Source organism: Carettochelys insculpta, chromosome 1 (genome assembly GCF_033958435.1).
Source record: "Carettochelys insculpta isolate YL-2023 chromosome 1, ASM3395843v1, whole genome shotgun sequence".
Taxonomy (NCBI): Eukaryota; Metazoa; Chordata; order Testudines; family Carettochelyidae; genus Carettochelys; species Carettochelys insculpta.
This window is the reverse complement of record NC_134137.1, coordinates 205,716,534-205,736,107: the sequence shown is the minus strand read 5'-3', so window position 1 is coordinate 205,736,107 and position 19,574 is coordinate 205,716,534. Positions and strand designations below refer to the sequence as shown.

At 43.5% G+C, this 19,574-nt stretch overlaps 1 protein-coding gene across 4 annotated transcripts in view; it reads left to right on the top strand.

Annotated features, from left to right (window-relative positions):
* Nucleotides 1–19,574, top strand: part of ARL6 (ARF like GTPase 6) — a 49,129-nt gene that overhangs the window by 8,779 nt on the left and 20,776 nt on the right. For all 4 annotated transcript variants that reach the window (XR_012643877.1, XM_074983497.1, XM_074983496.1 and 1 more), the window contains exons 2-5: nucleotides 118–184; nucleotides 1,106–1,255; nucleotides 5,425–5,486; nucleotides 16,579–16,647. Coding sequence is in view for 3 of the 4 variants with exons in the window: in XM_074983497.1 (XP_074839598.1) it covers nucleotides 1,133–1,255; nucleotides 5,425–5,486; nucleotides 16,579–16,647 (254 nt within the window). In the remaining variant the exon portion in view is untranslated. The remainder of the gene's footprint in view (nucleotides 1–117; nucleotides 185–1,105; nucleotides 1,256–5,424; nucleotides 5,487–16,578; nucleotides 16,648–19,574) is intronic.

The following is a 19,574-nucleotide window of genomic DNA, read 5'->3' as shown; positions in this document are numbered from 1 at the left end:
TGTGTACTTTAGGCTAATATTATGGGTAAAATAACTGTAATTTTCAGTTTGAATGTCTAATCTTGGATATCATTGTAAACTAGTGGGACTGAATGGGTTTTTTTTTTTTTTTTCCAGTTCTCCTTGCCTCTTTCTGTTGCTTTCCAGGAAGTTTCTTGGGAATCTAACCTGATCAGCAGTGTCTGTAAGTGAGTGGTGTGTAGTTCTGTTCTCTATACAAAGTGATTTTTTTTTCTTCCTGAAAATTGTTTGGTTTATGTGTATTTTAATTGCATGTGCCACAGATATTCAGTATCAATTATCACATGCTGACATCATTCCTGATTGTAGCTTTCAGGGATTGCCAGTTCTTAATTTTCTACATGCAGTATATCAAAGGAGCTGCTGTAAGAAATTTCACAACACAAGCTACTGTTAGTCCTCCCGCTACTGCTGAGCAACCTGATTGAGATAATAGTTTCTGGGCCTAGATGGCGATTTGGATTTCCTCTGACAACCTAACATGCAGTTACTTATCAGGCTACATCTCTTGACTAAACTGTCATAATCTGTTTTTGTTTGTGGTGAATTATTTCCTAATGTATAGTTCTTAATACAAACAGAACTCATTTAATTTAACCATACTTTATATACAGTTTAGGTTTCAATAATTTTACAGTTGGTGTGTGAAAAGGCAAATGCTATTTTGCAAAATGACAATGTGAAGATTTTATAATGTAAATTGTGATGACAGTTTGAAATAATATATAGTTCTCAGTGGTAAACCTCATGAAAGGTAATGAACTGCTATGGTCTCATTTGCATTTGTCACTAGAATGCTTTGACTAATGATTCATGGCTAGCTGTGTGACAAGGGTGTTGTGCTATATTAGACAGGCTCATAAGCAGCCAATCTACTTTTGTGTCAGGCTTCTTCCCAGTAATCAGCTTATGCTCTGTTTACTTTCTTTATTGACGAAAACAGTCATGACACTGGAGGGTCTTATTCATATTGTTCTTTTAAAAGCCTGAGGTCTTCTGACCCACATGCATACCTACTGTGCTAGACCTGTGGTACCTGTAACCATTTTAAATACGTTTCCTTTTCTGTTCTTCTGATCCACAGGTGGTCTCTGTGTATTAAGTTAGAATCATGGGATTATTTGATAAACTGGCAGGATGGCTTGGTCTGAAGAAGAAGGAGGTTCATGTTTTGTGCCTGGGTTTGGACAACAGTGGCAAAACAACCATCATTAATAAACTTAAACCTTCAAATGTAAGTAGCTTTCGTAGTTCACTACTAATGATGACAAATGCTCCTGCAAAGTTGAAGGTTGTGTAAACTATATTTGGATGCTGTTGTCCTAGGCATAATCATGGAGGAAAAAAGTCAAAGGCTGTTCATAAATTTTGAAACAATATTATGTATCCAAAACAAAACACTTTAGTTCATTTGCAACCTGGCTATATATGTGCGTATACATATTTTTAAAATGGTAGCATTTTAAGACCGTTGCCACCTATTAATATGCCCAGTTTCTTTTCAGGTAACAGGATAAGGATGAGATTAAATGTGGTAGTGGAAATTTTTTATTTTGAATAAATAAATATTAGTTTAAACTTTAGAGGTCTGTTTCTACTAGCACTTCTCTGCACTGTCTGTAAACATTATGTTTGATTATTATTGATTTAAGGATGGTGCTATGTAACTAGGACGTTAATACTGCTTAAACCTCTTTAGTTCAACACTTTCTCATCCAGCAGTATGCGTAATCTGCAATGATTTTAGTTAGCTGGATGACCACTTAACATGAGTGTTGCAAATTTCCAGTGGTCACATAAAGTTTATTTACAGCTACCATCCTGGCTCTCAGTGTTCTGTGTTGATATTTAGCTCTAAGTTACCCGTAAAAGTCTTCAGAATTTCAGTAACCAATCACAGTATTGTTAATACTGGGAGACAATCTTGACCTCCCATGGTTTGGCAAATTCTCTGGTTCAGCACAGGTCGGGTCCCAAGGGTGCCGGACTGGAAAGATTTAACGTGTAACAAGAATGCAGAACCTTTATGGTGAGTTCAACATTGGTACTTCACAAATTAATGGTCTGTAACCCTCAGATGTAGTAAGCTGTTGATTAAAATGAGAGTAGTTGTTCACCATCAACACGCCCTGTAACTGACTCTGACGAAATCTACATGATGCTCTTTGTTATGGTTTGGCAATAGAACTCAATGCCTTATATATTGAAATCTGGACATTATTCCTTATCTTTTTATTTCTATGCATTCAGTTGTTTTGGTGGGATATATATGTCGCCTGATGTAACCTTAACTGTCACTAAGGCTACGTCTACACGTGCACGCTACATCGAAATAGCTTATTTCGTTGTAGCGACATCGAAATAGGCTATTTCGATGAATAGCATCTACACGTCCTCCAGGGCTGGCAACATCGACGTTCAACGTCGACGTTGGGCAGCACCACATCGAAATAGGCGCTGTGAGGGAACGTCTACACGCCAAAGTAGCATACATCGAAATAAGGGTGCCAGGCACAGCTGCAGACAGGGTCACAGGGTGGACTCAACAGGAAGCCGCTCCCTTAAAGGGCCCCTCCCAGACACACTTGCACTAAACAGCACAAGATACACAGAGCCGACAACTAGTTGCAGACCCTGTGCATGCAGCATGGATCCCCAGCTGCAGCAGCAGCAGCCAGAAGCCCTGGGCTACGGGCTGCTGCACACGGTGACCATAGAGCCCCGCAGGGGCTGGAGAGAGAGCGTCTCTCAACCCCCCAGCTGATGGCCGCCATGGAGGACCCTGCTATTTCGATGTTGCGGGACGGGATCGTCTACACGTTCCCTACTTCGACGTTGAACGTCGAAGTAGGGCGCTATTCCCATCCCCTCATGGGGTTAGCGACTTCGACGTCTCTCTGCCTAACATCGATTTCAACTTCGAAATAGCGCCCAACATGTGTAGACGTGACAGGCGCTATTTTGAAGTTGCCGCTGCTACTTCGAAATAGCATGCACGTGTAGACGCGGCTTAAATGTGTTTTTCGTTAACTTCCTGTTACAGGTTGAGCCTGTTTAGTTTAGCACTCTCTTGTCTGGCAACATCCATAATCTAGCATGGTTTTAGTTAGTTATCATGGGTGTGGCCAAATTTTCCATGGTCCCTTAGAGTTTGCTTACAGCAACCAGTCCTGGTTCTCAGTGTTCTATGCTGGTGTTTAGCTGTAACTTACCCACAAATGTCTTCTGAGAGCCCATTAAGCAGTGGAAGTGTTTGTAATGCTGCTGGAAAATAGTGACTTCCTGTGATCTGGCAAATTCTCTTGTCTGGCACCAGTCAGGTCCCAATGGTGCCGGATTAGAGAGGTTCAACCTGTATATATTTAAATAAAGATAATCTTAAAGGAGGAGGCTTATTACCAAATGATGTCCTATCAAGTTGCAATTTATAAAGATACTGAGAATCTAATATGTCTTGGTCCAGTAATTTTATGTGTGGTAAAATGTAATTAGATCTGCAAATGTAAACTAGATATTTATAAAATCACTTTTTAGCAGTGTATAGATGCAAGCTACCATAAGCAGCGTGTTGTTATTTTTCCAGCTTCGTTCTCAAAAGTAATGACTTTTGAGATTGTATACTATGGTAAACTTTTTCATATCTGGCAACCCCGATACTGGGAGGATGCTGGATATTCAAATATTCTGGTTAATAGAGAGGTATACCTAGCAACGCATAACACTAAAACAAAAAACAAGATTAGATATTAAACAAAAATGTATGCAGAGTACTTTGTCTACCAACAGCACTAGTATTGTACACTGTAAACTCATACTGTATCTGCTGTATTTATTTTTATTGTACTATGCTTATGGAAAACATAACATAACTAAAATTTACTTATGATTAAAATGCCAGTTATTGGAGAGTTCTGAATGGTAGAATGTCAGATATGAAAAAGTTTACCGTCACATCTTCTATTACTAGTATGTGGGCACAATAGCGATGGGCCCAATAAAAAAAACCGTAAAAACAGATGAGTGAAATTAGTAGAAACTGTCTCCTGTGTAACCTATTGACCACACTATATTTGTGAATGTATTATAAAGTGAAAATATGCAATAACATTATTTTATTAATCAAGTAAAATGTAACAAACGTTATTAGATCAGAGTCCCTGAAAATTAGTGATTCTGATAAATCAGTTAGTTCATCTGACAAATTGCTCTGAATTGTGAGCTAATCATCAGAGTACAAAGCCAAAGAATACATTTCAGTCAGAGCAGCCGAGTTCCAAAAGCACTTGAGAGAGGCATTTTAAAAAAAAGCAACCCTCCTTTTCACCTGCTAAATTCAATTTTGTAACTCACTATTTACAGATGACTTTTTTAAATTTAATAACTCATTTCTTGTATGAGATGTTCTTGAAAGTAAGTTATACATTCTCTTTTCAGTGCAGAGTGGTGACATCTTAAGTATAGGAAATACTATGGAAACCACTTCTTGGTGTGGTGAAAATAACACTTGTTCATAGGTTTCAAAGATCAATAAACAAAACTAATTTCAATTTATATGTGGGAGAAAGCCAGTTACTTGTAAATGTCTTCTTTTTTTTTAAAAAGAAGATTTTAGACACTCTTATTTCCTCAAATATTTGTACTCTTTGCTACTATGTTGGTGCAATATGACAACATCCTTAAGAAAAAGCAACAACTTTCTAGATAAGTTGCACTGGTAGCCAGGCTTCTTGACCGGTGGCGTTCTGTTTTATCCCAACCTTTCCTCCTTTTGGTAAACAAGGTTGTTTCTTTGAAGTGCTCTGGTCTTTGGCTAAGAAGTAGAGGCAACATGAGAACCTAGAAATTCAAGCTACTGCTGTCCAATATAAATAGGTTCCTACATAGCTTGTGGTAAGGAATATTTGGGGTAGTGTATCTGCTTTCTATTTAGAAGTATTGAGGCATAATGTGTTTTGGATTGAAATTATGACCTCCAGAGGGTGAAAATACATGGATTGTTTGCACTCCAACCTCTCTCTGTGATAGTATGTCATTTAGCTCTGATCACTATGTAGTCTGTACCTAATCTGTAATGTAAAGTTTCTTGCAAAAGCTATGAGATTTAATATGATGGCAGAAATGGCCTAACTTTTGAGCCTTAGCTCATAGATAATACAAGGCCTTTTTTTGCTAGAAAATCCAAAACTTGAATCTTGAGATAATGGATGTTCCCAGGATTTCCTACCATGTCCATGCAGAGGTCTTCTATTACTAAAATGTTTTCTGAAGGCAATATATTGACCAAAATTTTAGGGAATATAAATAATTTAGAAGTTCTGTTTTCAGTACCCACGTTTATTGCCAAACATGAGTTTGTTGTAAACCATGAGTTTTCTCTTTCCTTTTTTTTTTTCCTCCTCACAGGCTCAAACTCAAGACATAGTTCCAACAATAGGTTTCAGCATAGAAAAATTCAAGACATCCAGGTAGCATGACTTTTCTATACACAAAATTAGCTTTGTTTCCTCTGTGTGATGTTGGTGATGAAGTGTCATTTGAGTTGCTCAAGTTGCTGTATCACAACATGTTGTGTGTGCTGTTGCTACTGTCCAAAGTATAAAGAGGCCAATAATGTTTTGCAATTTCACGTCAGAGACTTTGCTTTAATCTTGGCTTCACTTATAGAATCAGTAGGGTTGGGACTCTACCAATTCAGCGTGAATAGTCCTTAGGTATGCTTCAGATCACTGAAGATTACTTCTTAATCTAGTAAAATTATAGCTGAGAGACTCTGAAGGGATCTTAGTCTTATCTCATTAATTGGGAAATGACAGTACAAAAGTTGAATTGATTAAAGTCAGGAAAAGGGGGAAAAACAATCAGCTTCAAGAAGGATGGGCAGAAGGGTGATTGCCTCAACACACCCCACTTGTGTGTGTCTAAAAGCATGTAAGGTATCTTGACGATATATTGAAAAAACTTTTCAGGCAGTCGTCAAACTAGTGTGCCCAACCGGTTGGGAGACCTGCAAGTGATTCATGATTTAGAATGACTGGGACTGATGGGAGTAATATTTTTATAAGAAAACTAACTATTGTATTCAGAGTTCTTGATCAATTAATTGCCTTTGGGTCACTTTGTTGCCTACAAATCACAACAGTGTTCAGACAACTGCTGGGAGAGGACAGTGTATATCTTTCTGTATTGCTGTCCCTTATCTGCTTTTTGAGTTGGTTAGCAGAGATGATGGAGAGTGGCAATCACATTTTCATGTACAACAAGAGTGTTTAAAAAACTTTCTTCAAGATCATGAGTCATCTGAGGTTACTATCAAAACTGTTTTCTAGTGTGCAAATACTTATTTACACAGGGACATTGTTTTGGAATAAGTTAGTGTGAAATTTACAGCATAACAGCTTCTCTGGAATAGTTCCTTGTATGGCTACTCATATTCTGGAATAAGAATAATTTTTTCAAGCTTATCTTGATCCAATTCCAAAATAGATTCTTCAAAGTCAGAAAGAAAGCATCATTATTCTGAAATAAGTCTCCACATGGAGAGCTATTCTGGAGTTACTGTTTTGTACTAGTAAGCAACCTGCTTCTTTTCTGCTTGAGTTTATAATTTTATGCTGGGTGTGAGTAATGGTGGGTGTTGCACAGATTTGTGCAGGTGGCAAATAAGTGTGCATTTGTTGAGGGAGGATATGTGTATTTGAGGTTTTTGTGTCTGGGAGCTGTGCTGGGGTGTGTCGATTTTTGTATAGGTGATTGTTGGGTGATGGTGTTGGTATTTGGACCATAAGTTCAGGCCACCTCATACCACCAATGAAACTGCTGTGTGAAAAATAGCCGTTGAGTTACTTCAGTCGCAGTGGTCTAAACACTTAGGGTGCGTCCACACTAGCAAGGACATTCGAAACTAGGATTGGAAGACCGAGTTCTTTCGAAAGAAGCTGCGGAGCGTCTGCACTGACCCGGCGTGCTCTCAAAATTAACTTGAAAGAACTCCCCCATTCTTTCGAAGTTGGTCCTCTGCTCCTGGGATGGGAAAAGCGCCCTCTTTCGAAAGACCATTTCGAAAGAGAGCAAGTGTAGACGCTCCGTGACCCGCTCTTTCGAACGAGTGGGTCCTCCATGGCTGCTCATAGGAAAAGCGGAGCTCTATGGCTCCTGCGTCTGACTGCCTCCTAGCACACAGGCTCCCAGAAGCCCTCAGGCAGGAGGCTGAGAGCATGCAGGCAGCACAGAGCCCACGCTGCCACCCGCACAGCTCCCAGCCGTGACACCCTGGAGGAGGCCGCAGCAGCCGGGACTCCCGCCCACCCCAGGGGCCATCCAGTGACCGGGGGGCATCCTCCCAAGAGGGGAGCCAGCCCTGCAAACGTCAGGTCCCCTCCTGGACAGAGGCTGAGCTGCAGGATCTCCTTGCCCTCTGGGAAGATGAGAAGGTCCTGCAGTAGACGGGTGTCTGGTGCCAAAACGTGCCCACCTTTGAGTACCTGGCCAAGGACCTCACCAGCTGGGGTCACCCCACACAGACCCCAGACCAGGTGAGGTCCAAGGTCAAGGAGCTCCAGCAGGCATACTGCTGCCCTCGGGACATGGCCGGGCAGTCAGGGGCACCACCCACCAGCTGCCCCTATTATCAAGAACTGGACCACCTCCTTGAGCCCAAGGACGCGAGACCCCCGGCCATCTATGTCGACACCACAGACACCCCCCCGCCCCCCGACCGAGCTGGAGGAGGCGGGGATGGAGACTGAGGGGGAGGACTGGCCCAGGCCACCGGCCAACCGCAGGCACCCCCCAAGGATCCAGGACACCAGCGATGACGAGGGCTCAAGCGAGGGGACCTCGTCATCGATGTCCCCTCAGGCCCATCCAGCCCGGCCCCCTCCGACTGCGTCTCACCCGAGTTCCTGGAGGGACCCACAGGTATGTACTGTGCACGCTGGTGGCTGCGGGGCAGGGGGAGGGGGCACACAGTCCCTCCCAGGATGGCTGCAGGGCACGGGCAGGCCAGAGAGCCCCGCTGCCTTGGCCTCACCAGGCTGACGTGTGGCACCCAGCACCATGCAGTCTGGACAGTACCACGGGCCGCCGGGCTGCGGAGGGACTGAGGGAGGCAGAGGAGAGCCAGTGCTCCTGTGACCCAGACCAGGAACCCCAGATGTGGTCCCTGCAGGACCGCTGGGATGGGGCAGGTGGGACGGGGGGGAGGGGAGGTAGGCTCAGGGGTTTCTCACTGGGACGAATGGACCATTCCTCTCCCCTTTGTCTCCACAGCTCCAGCAGCTGGACCAGCCCCGCAACAGGCCTGGGGAGCCCCACGATAGAGGGCGAGGGGAAGTGACCCAGGCCTCGGTCTGGGACAGTGTGGGGCCACCGCCAGTCCCTCCACCAGCAACACCAGGCCGGGGAGGAGGAGGTGGCAGAGGACACGGCCCACATGGCCTCCCTGAGGGAGCTGACAGGTGTCGTGTGGGAATGGCTTGCCATGGAGCAGGAGGCATGGGACCGGGTGGGGTCCAGCTTGGACACCCTCACCGAAGCTGTGGTCGGCCACCTGGACCCTGCCACTGCTCCCTCAACGGTCACTCCCGCACCCACACCCCCCTCGCCCGTGCATCCCCCCCTCCCTCCCAGCGGTTCCCCCCTGCCCCCCCAATCCCATGGCCCCCTGTCCCCCCACCCCCCAAGGAGGCCGACCCTGGAGGCCCTGATCTCTCCCTGCCTCTGCCTGGCCCACAGCCTGCTGGCCAGGTGGAGGCCAAGCCCCCGGCCCCTCCCTTCCCCCGTGCTGAGCCCGGCACAGGCGCAAGGACTGCGCCCAAGCCACACCCCTAGCTCCCTGTGCCACTGGCCCCCGCGGGGCCGCTGGACCCAGGGAGGGAGGGGAAGGCAGGCGATGGGGCTCCTGGCCATTGCGGCCCCCCAGCCACCCTCCCCGCTCCTATGTATATAGTTCCCTCTACACATGTGTATACTTCCCCCTGAATAATGAGGGGCACAGTTTTCCCTTATAGACAGTTTATTTTCATGGTTTACCCTATGTCCCCCATGCATGGGTGCTGGTGGGTGGGTGTGTGTGCAGGGTGCAGGTGGGGGGGGTGGTTACTGTGGCCCTCGCACAAAGGCCTGGCACAGGGCCTCCCTTATACGCACCCCATCCTGCTGGGACTGGTGGCACGTGGCAGCAGCAGGCTGTTCGTATCAGCGCCCTGCCTTGACAGCCCACCTCTGCATATAGGGCTCCCGTTTCACTTCCACCAGGTTATAGAGGGTGCAGCAGGCCCCAACCCCCGCTGGGATGTTGGGGAGGCCCACCTCCAGCCTGGTGTAGAGGCACCTAAAACGCCCCTTGAGGCGGCTCAGTGCCCACTGGACAGTGTTCCAGGCGTGGTTCAGCCACTTGTTAAAAAAGTCGTGGCTCAGCTGGGCGTGCCCAGTGTATGGCGCATCAGCCAGGCCTGCAGGGGGTAGGCCACGTATTCAACGATGCAGGACAGTATTGTCATGTCCCCGCTGGGGAGCTCCCGCTGGGGGATGAAGGTCCCCTCAGCCATACGATGTCCTAGCCCTGAGTTTCTGAAGACTCTCATGTCATGGGCATGGCCTGACCAGCCCACGTAGATGTCCTTGAACTGGCTGTTGGCATTGACCAGGGCCTGCAGGACCACCAAGTGGTAGCCCTTGTGGTTCATGTAGGCCCCATGGCTGTACTCCGGGGCCTGGATGGTGATGTGGGTGCCATCCAGGGCCCCAAAGCAGTTGGGGAAGCCCAGCTCCTGAAATCCCCAGATGGCATCATCAAGGTTCCAGATGTATACCAGCTGCCTCAGGAGCACCTTGTTGATCGTCTGGACAACCTGCAGGGCATGGGGAGGCATGCTCGTGAGCGTGCACGGACGTTCTTTTGAAACAGAACTGTAGTGTAGACACAGCCTTAGTGTGATGTAGATTACTTCTGGGGGAATTCTGCGCATTTGTGAATATGAATATGTCTTGCATAATGTGGTGTTTTTGTTTTGTTTTGTCTTTCAGAAAATGTATTTCCACTCAAGAAATGCAGCAGTTCTACATTTTGTGCACCAGAGGCTGCTGTGGCACCAGGAGAGCCAGGCTTATGTGAACGCAACAGGGTATTCTGAGGCCACAGCAGCCTCTGGTAACCATAAGGTGGAGCTGCAGCACTTCTCCAGCAGAATGTATTTTTGTGAGAGTGAAGGGACTGTTCTGTATTAATATGCCTGTTAAGGAATCTATTTGTCAAAAAAAAGAAAAAAAAACTTTTTTGTCTGTGTAGTTAGACATACTTGACAGATACTTTTATTATACTGTTTTATTTTGACAAAACATGCAGAATTTCAAAATATTGTGCACGGAATGTTTATTATTTTGGTACAGAATTCCTCCAGGAGTAATAGATGCTGTCTTACTGTAGCTCTGCACCTTGAATATGTAAATATCAAAATGGCTGAGAACGTAAATAGTGAACTGTAACAGAAAGTATCGGAGGGGTAGCCGTGTTAGTCTGGATCTGTAACAGCAACGAAGGGTCCTGTGGCACCTTATAGACTAACAGAAAAGTTTTGAGCATGAGCTTTCGTGAGCACAGACTCACTTCATCAGATGCTGGTCTTGGAAATCTGCAGGGCCAAGTATAAATAAGCCAGAGCAAGGGTGGGGATAACAAGGTTAGCTCAGTCAGCAAGGGTGAGGCTCACTATCAGCAGTTGATCTGGAGGTGTGAACGCCAAGGGAGGGGAAGCTGCTTCTGTATTTAGCCAGCCATTCGCAGTCTTTGTTTAAGCCAGAGCTGACCTGGAACATGGCTGACCTGGAACAGCGCTTCCTTAGCTCTTGTCCACTAACACCCCGTCTCTACTTACACTACATTGATGATATCTTCATCATCTGGACCCATGGGAAGGAGACTCAAGAAGAATTCCACCGGGACTTCAACAACTTTCACCCCAACATCAGCCTCAGCCTGGAACAGTCCATGCAGGAGATCCACTTCCTGGACACCATGGTGCTAATACACGATGGCCACATCAATACCACCCTGTACCGTAACTCTACTGACCACTACACCTACCTTCATGCCTCCAGCTTCCATCCCAGACACACCACACGATCCGTTGTCTGCAGCCAAGCACTAAGATATAACTGCATTTGCTGCAACCCCTCTGACAGAGGCAAACACCTACAGGATCTCTACCAAGCATTCTTGAAACTGCAATACCCACCTGAGGAAGTGAAAAAACAGATCAACAGAGCCAGACATGTGCCACAAAGCCTCTTACTACAGGACAAGCCCAAGAAAGAAACCAACAGAACACCACTAGCCATCACCTACAGTCCTCAGCTAAAACCTCTACAGCGCATCATCAGGGATTTACAACCCATCCTGGGCAATGATCCCCCACTTTCACAGGCCTTGGGAGGCAGACCAGTCTTTGCCCACAGACAACCTGCCAACCTGAAGCAAATCCTAACCAGCACCTATACACTGCACCACAGTCACTCTAACTCAGGGACCCATCCATGCAACAAACCTCGTTGCCAGTTCTGCCCACATATCTACACCAGCAACACCATTACAGGACCTAACCAGATCAGCCACACCATCGTGGGTTCATTCAGCTGCACATCTAGCAATATAATTTATGCCATCATGTGCCAGCAATGCCCCTCTGCTATATACATTGGACAAACTGGACAGTCTCTACGGAAAAGAATAAACGCACACAAATCAGATATCAGAAATGGCAATATACAAAAACCCATAGGAGAGCACTTCAATCTCCCAGGCCACACAGTAGCAGACTTAAAAGTAGCTATCCTACAGCAAAGAAATTTCAGGACCAGACTCCAAAGAGAAATTTCTGAGCTACAATTCATCTGCAAATTCAATGCCCTCAGCTCTGGCTTAAACAAAGACTGCGAATGGCTGGCTAAATACAGAAGCAGCTTCCCCTCCCTTGGTGTTCACACCTCCAGATCAACTGCTGGTAGTGAGCCTCACCCTTGCTGACTGAGCTAACCTTGTTATCCCCACTCTTGCTCTGGCTTATTTATACCTGGCCCTGCAGATTTCCAAGACCAGCATCTGATGAAGTGAGTCTGTGCTCACGAAAGCTCATGCTCAAAACTTTTCTGTTAGTCTATAAGGTGCCACAGGATCCTTCGTTGCTGTAACAGAAAGTGAATCAAACAGTGGTATCTGAAAAAAAGAGCGCTCAACTATTCTTGTATTTTGTGTCACTTCACATTGATTTGACTGGCTTTAGAATAACACAAAACAATTCCTGGTGTTTTATTATATGATAGGTTTTTCTACTGTGCTTATCATCTTTGTATCTGCTTAGTGCACTGTTGGAAGACACAGTGTGTCTGAACATCAGTCATGTAGTGTCTGTTCTCTCCTTTTCCAGGTGGAGAAGTTTTGTGCAGTGAAGTCTTTTGTTTTGGTAGGAAGGGTGTTTTGTTTAAATGAACATATGTATTTTAGAGAAAGCAAGCACAAAAGGTGAATCAGCACTTACCTGTTGATCAACTACACTCTGGTCAATCTTCTGGAGTTCAATTTTGCCTTGTGTGTTAACATGCAGCAAAATAGATCGCTCTGGGCTCAGCTGTCGATCCTGGTACTCCACGCTGTCGAGTGGAGTAAGGGATGTCCGGGTGAGCCTGAAGAGCCCCAATCTACACTAATGACATAGCTAGGATTATGTGTTGGAAATTGACTTTCTACCCTCATGTAGATGTAGGCAAAAAAGAGCACATTGCACTTAGAGTGGGAGGTAGTTAAGTTTGTGGTGGTCTTTAATTTGTGAAGGCTTTCATTCTACAGTCTCAGACTGGCCCCTGAGAGTTCTGCCACACAGACAACCTTTATTTAATCTTATTATAGAAAGTTCACTTGTGCCAGAGAAGCTTAGTTGTTGACCATAGTCAAGTGTAGAGAGCAGAGAACAGGCTTGATGTACTCCTGATTGCCGGCATTGCTGAGAAATGCACTCGCTAATCAAAGTTTCCAAAATGCTGAAGGCTTTATGTCCTAATATATTACTATCACATTATTGTAGTGTGCCCAGAAAGTGATGAAGATATGAATAACAGAAGCCTGGTGATCATTCAACAGGGTGCACTGAAGTCTCCTAATCAGCTGAAGATGACAGAAAGCATTCATCACAAATGCTGCTACGTGAGAGCTTAGCAACTACAAGGAATCCAAGAGTACTTTGAAACTACTGGCCAAATGTAATGAATTCTGCTTGAGTACCTCTAAAGAACACTGCATTGTGGTTGCAAATTCCTCAAAATCCTTTCTTTTGCCTGCCCACATCACGTCTGTCTTGCTGAAGTTTATGAAGCTTCAGCCAACTGTTGATCCATTAGCTGTCCAAGCACAGTGCCATCTTGCTGACAGTGGTGTGAATGATGCTGTATGATAGAGATAAGAACATTAATATTGCAACACGCTTTGCACAAATCATGTTATTTAAGTTATCAGTGGAAAAGTTATGATTTGCCAAATATGATTATCTTGTTTACATGCATGTATCATTTTTTGTATCTAAAGTTATAGATATGGACTATATACTGGCATCTTACATATGTGCTGTATTTCTGGGCAACACCTATAAGATTTGGAGCTAGGTAGACAGCCTTGTGGTGTTGGCCCATCAAAGAAACTTGCCATAGAAGGAACTGATTCCACACAGATGGCTCTTCCTATGGACACTTCAGGTTCCAAGAGGCCAGCGGCTACCCCCTCTTAGTCATCTAGTTACATAAGGACATATAATATGCTGTTGTGACTCCGCATGCCATCTTGCGCCAGTAACTTCCTACAAACTGAGATGAGAGCTTTGTTTGAAATAAGCACATGGCAAAGTGTATAGAAGATGTCTGGGATGACTCCATTTTGCCTCTTTCCTGCTCTGATCTTCAGGTCTGTGGATTTACAGCTAAAAGCATATTGGATTGTGGATTGAGGATCTTCCAGTTTTTTTAACTTTACCAGCAGAATGTAATATCAGTGCTACAAAAATGATATAAGAATGCTGCAGTTATTTTATGTATATGATCTACTGACCACTTTTCATTAATAGAGCTTTAAAATTTAATTATAAAGGATTGACGGCAGTGTGATTATTGGGTATGATTTGAATTTTATATATTCACCTGACTCTGACTCATCTCTGGAGATCAGAAGAATTCCATATGTTGATTAAATTGATATTCATTAACCACTGATCAGAGAGTCCAATGTCTGGCTGGAATGCCTAAGGAGATTGCATTTCTGACTGCTTGTTAATTTGTGTGGTGAAACAGTTTCCTTTTGTTGCTGGCTTGATATAATCCAATCATTGAGTAACCACTTGTGTGGGATGAGTCTGCCCTGTTTCTCAGCAGTTTGTACTGAATCTGGAATTCTCAGCTGTTAGCCACAGACGCATAGTAACAGTGTGGTCATAAGTGATATACGCATGTGAAACCGGGACAGCATATAAGCGTCATTTGAAGGCGCTTAAATACTATCTCTTGGGAGGATAGGCGCCTGAATACTAGCGTTGGGAAGAGTTGAACTTGACCAGCATTGAAGCCATTATCATTCATCAACAACTTTGTTGGACTGGTCACGTGGTTTGGATGTCTGATTAGTGCCTCCCAAAACAGATTCTGTTTTGTGAGTTGGAGGAAAGACGGGGTGGGGGGTGGGGGCAGCAGAGGCAATATAAGGACATACTGAAGGCTCATGTAAAGAAGTTCAGCATAAGTGTCAACACTTGGGAGTACTTTGCCCAAGATGGTCCTCAATGGAGAGCGGTAATCCGGGAGGGGTTGGCACAATTTGAGAGGTCCTGATGCAATGGAAATGAGGAGAGGCAGAGAAGAAGAAAAGAACATCAAAAACTGCCTCGTGCCCTTCCAGCAACTAGTACAACCTGCCCCTACTGTGACAAGATCTGCGGCTCCAGAATCAGGCTGATCAGCCATCAACGAACTCACAAGTAGGAGGGTGACGTGAAGATGTCCTACTTGTTATCGAGTGACTGCTGACAGAGAGTGCTTGCGCTTGTGTCTGTCACCTGGGCCAGTTCATGTTGTGGTTGCACATAGATGCCAATGTCTGGAGAAAGAATTATTCCTTGTGAGACTCCACAAATGAGAGGTCTGTTGTTGCAGGAAGTTTCCTCAGAGTACCATGAGTCTTTCCTGGATGGGACGGATGAATACACCAAACCATTTTAGTGCATTACTCTATAAACCTTCTGTGTCTTTCAAGAGAGACAGCTGTACTTCATTGTGAACAGTATCCGATACTTCAGAGAAGCTCATGAGGAGGAGATTGGATGTCTGCCCTCTGTCTGTTAGCAAGAACTCGTCCGTCCATGGCACTAAAGCCGATTCAGTTCTGTTGCCTGACCTGAATACTAATTGGGCCAGGTCTAGCATATCAGATCAGTTAGGTCATCTTGCTGTTAGCCTTTGTTAACTTCTCTGTGTGCATGCTTGGGAATATGAGGTTTGAGATTGGGTGGTTGTTTTATAGAAAATAATGTTGATTGGAATATTGTATGTTTAAAGGAAGAGGAGAAAATTCCTTCTGAATCCTGGCTGTTTGATCAGGAGTGCTGACTTCCACAACTAACAGGGGCTTGGGTTAGATTCTCAAGGGGCCTGGGTTGGATCTCAAGATTTGTTTTGACTCATTTTTTGCCCAGAATTTCTTGATGAATAAATGTAGTGACCTGTGGTCATGCAGGTGCAGTGAATCCATGCAGTTTAAGAATACTTTACTTATGAATTTTTTCAGGAAAGTAGAGAGTACTCTGCAGCACTTGCTGCGATACTAACGCAGGCACTCCAGTACTGAAGTGGTTTGCCACCCTGGATAGCTCCCTGGGGCTGTATGTAAATTTTCCTTAGTGACTTGCTTGGTTATACATGTTGAGCAAAATTTTGTACTGTAACTCTTTCGTAAGTGGATTTATGTTTGTGATTAGTATTTGGGTTAAATGTTGAAGCTACAGGAGACCATTTCTCTACTTACCTGGTTGGGGAAGTCCATTAGCACTAAAGTTTTGAGTAATTAAAATATTTCATGATAAGGATTTTCTTGAATGATAGTTCTGGAGCCAGTGAAAGGCATCTGTGCATTATTAAAGGCATGGCATGAAATTTTAAAAAAACCTGAATTTTATTTACCTGCTACTACACCAAAGGCTACTGCAATTGACTTACAAAACACTGCCCTCCCCCACTTTTTTTTAAGGTTATATTTGTATTTGAGGTTGCTTTGTGTAGTCAATTTTTCAGGTTATTTGTGGGGGGGCCTTCCACACAGCAGGAAGGGGAAGATTAAACATTTGATGGGAAATTATGATTGTACAGCCATAAAACTGGCAGGAAGCCTGAGGTCTGTCATACCTGAACTTTATTTTTTTTTCTTTTTTATATGTCATGTTTAAGTTGATGTCCACTTAAAAGCATTAAATGAAAATGAGGAAACTTTTGATTATATTGGATCTATACCTCACTCTTCCTTTCTTTTTGTAGTTTGTCTTTCACGGTGTTTGATATGTCAGGTCAAGGCAGATACAGAAACTTGTGGGAACATTACTACAAGTAAGTAATTTTTTTAAACTTAAAAATTCTGTTAGTAGCTAAATATTTATAAAAATGTCAACATATATAACAAGTTACAATAGCTGGCAGTTTATGCTAGACAAATTCAGAATGGAAATAAGGTGCAGATTTTAAAGTCAAGGTATTTAACCTTTGGCATGGCAATGATTGTGGTAAATTCTCCATAAAACTTTAAATCAAGATTTGCTGTTTCTCTAGAAACTATGCCGTTCTTCAAACACAATTAGTTCATGGAATGCCTACTGCCTTTGTTATACAAGAGGTTGGACTAAATGATTTACATGGGTCCCATCTGGCTTTTATAATATATGAAAATTAAAAAGTATGGTTTTACAACCCTCTTTCATTATTATTTGTCCTAAAATTCATAATGATGGCTTTATAAGCAGCTTAGGTGAGTCATTAAGGAGTGTGATACTTATTCTAGTGCTGTTACTAAGAACATTGTTCTCAAGCAAAGGTTTCAGGAGCATCCTACGTCTAAACTAATTGCTTTGGCGTTATCCAGTGCTTTATAATGGTTGTAGTGGTCTTGATATTCTGGTACTTGGACATCTATCTTTTCTTAGATCTAGCTGCATGTTTTTGATTAAATTATAATACTCACTGTATTGTTAGTATGAATAATTCAAAACACATCTCACTTAGAATAGGAAAGCACATGGAGACAGAAAATAAGGAAATATTATGAAAAGTTGGTAGCAAGCATATGTGTGGAGATTGGTTGTTAGCTCACTCGAAGGCAGCATAAAAAGGAGAAATTTGAACACTTAAAAAAATGAAAAAGTTGGAGAGGTTGTATATGTCAACATTTTCCTGACATCGGAGGATGAATGAACCTAAAAGATACTGACCTACTGCTCAGGTTGCTGTGGGTTGTAGACAATTGTAATGCAAAGTTACAAAGAAATGAAAAACCTATGTAGTTATCAGGTTACTAATGCATTTTATGCCTTGTATATTGTGTGTTGTGGCAAAAATTGAATGTACTTAACAAAACTGTGCTATTGGGGTTGTTTTTTGGGCATACCCTACCTTGAGATTTTTGCATTTTATTTCTTGCTGATTCTAAAACTAGAAACTAATTTTTAGTGATTTCTATCTCCTAAATGGCAGTAGTTGCTATCATTCATATGAATGTGAAGGCCAATAGTGAGCAAGACAAAAGTACCCTCATATCTCGCTATACAAGCACTATTAGTTCCCAACTTTCTGCTCATAGGTGAAAACTCATAAGAGGGATACTAAATTCCATTAAAATACACATAAAAGTCTCCGACTGGTTCCAAGTGCTCCTAATTCTGCAAAGGAGTGGCAGCATGTGGCACTGCTTTTGAAAGGTAAATGAACTTTGGGTTGTGGGGAAGGTTGGAGAAGGCTAAATTCTGAGGGCAGTTTGGGGTCATGAGTGTGAAGGAGGGTTAAAACCTGGTGGCGAGTTGGGTCTGTGGGACAAACGGGGGGGCATTAAGGCTGCTGCAGGTTGGGTCTGTGGGGTGGGTGGGGAGAGTTCAGGCTGCTGCGGGTTGGGTCCATGGGGTGGGTGGGTGAGAGGGGTTAAGGCTGCATCAGGTAGGGCCTGCAGGCCAGTGGGGAGGGTCAGTCTGCAGCAGGTTGGGTGTGGAGGGCTGGCAGGGGGGTCAGGCTGTGGCGGCTTGGGTGGGCAGAGGGGGTCAGGCTGTGTCCAGTTGGGGCCACAGGGTGGGGGGTAAGGCTTGTATTAGTTGGGGGGAATTCACTCATCTTCTGAACAAAGGTAAGTATACATGTCCCTTGTTTTAGCGAGTACTCTTAAGTAAAGTACTCATTTAACAACAGGTGAGTCAACTTGAATTCTCCATTTTGAATGCTTGAATTTTGGTTTGTTAGACTGTAATTTTTTTTTATTTTTCCTTTTTCTGTTTTTCTTAAATTGGTGGTTAACATAAAGGACTTTTTCCATAAAAATGCATTGCGAGGTAGATGGGTATTCTGTAAATGTGTGTTAGTGCTGGGATTTTCAAAGCAGCCTAAAGGTATTAAAGTTCTGAATTTCAATACCAAATTCCCAGAAATTGCTTCTAAACTTCCAGTCAAAATGGGTGATCGGAGGATCACCTCAATTCCAGTTTTTAATATAACAATGTACTATGTAGCAGAATATCAGTGTGTGTGCAACTGTTAATTTTCATTTGTATCATGTCTGTGTTTTTTTTTTTGAGTGTAGTTTCTTAACAGTAAAGCTCACACTACAATGGACTTTAATATTAGTATCCTTCCTATCCAGTATAGTGGGTTTTTATCTACTATACATTTTAGAGAATTTGTCTATTTGATCAAGAACGCTCCCTAAATATTAAGTGTGTACCGTCATATTCAGAATACAGCTTCCTTTTATTATAACTTGTAAGGGTTTGATTTATGCCAGGAAAGTGGGATGTGCCTGGAATAGGATTGCATCTCATAATAACAAATATAAAAGAGCACCATCCTTAAAACTGACATAACTGAGTGACTGTTGAAAGAGACTAAACCAAGATGTACCTGGAATAGGGATGCTTACCAATAAACCTTTCGGAAAAGAGATAAAATGCAGAAATTTGGAATAATGCTCAGTTTCAGCACAGCTAATAAATGCATAAGGTTAGAAAATAGCTTAATGACTCTGCATGTACACAGTTGTTAAAGTGGTCGTAGATGACTTAAGTTCTTATCGGCATGGACATGATTGAGCATTCTCTGAACAAGATTCTTTAGACAAGGAACTAAAGAACTATGATTTGAAAGTAATTTTACCAAGGCAATTTTGACAAGGTTTATTCCTATATCCTCTATCTGTCCAGACTCTGTCAGCAACCAGTGTTGTCATAGCTGGTGTTCATGTGGTTCAGCCCAGGGACTGAGCTTTCTTTAAAGATCTATGTACA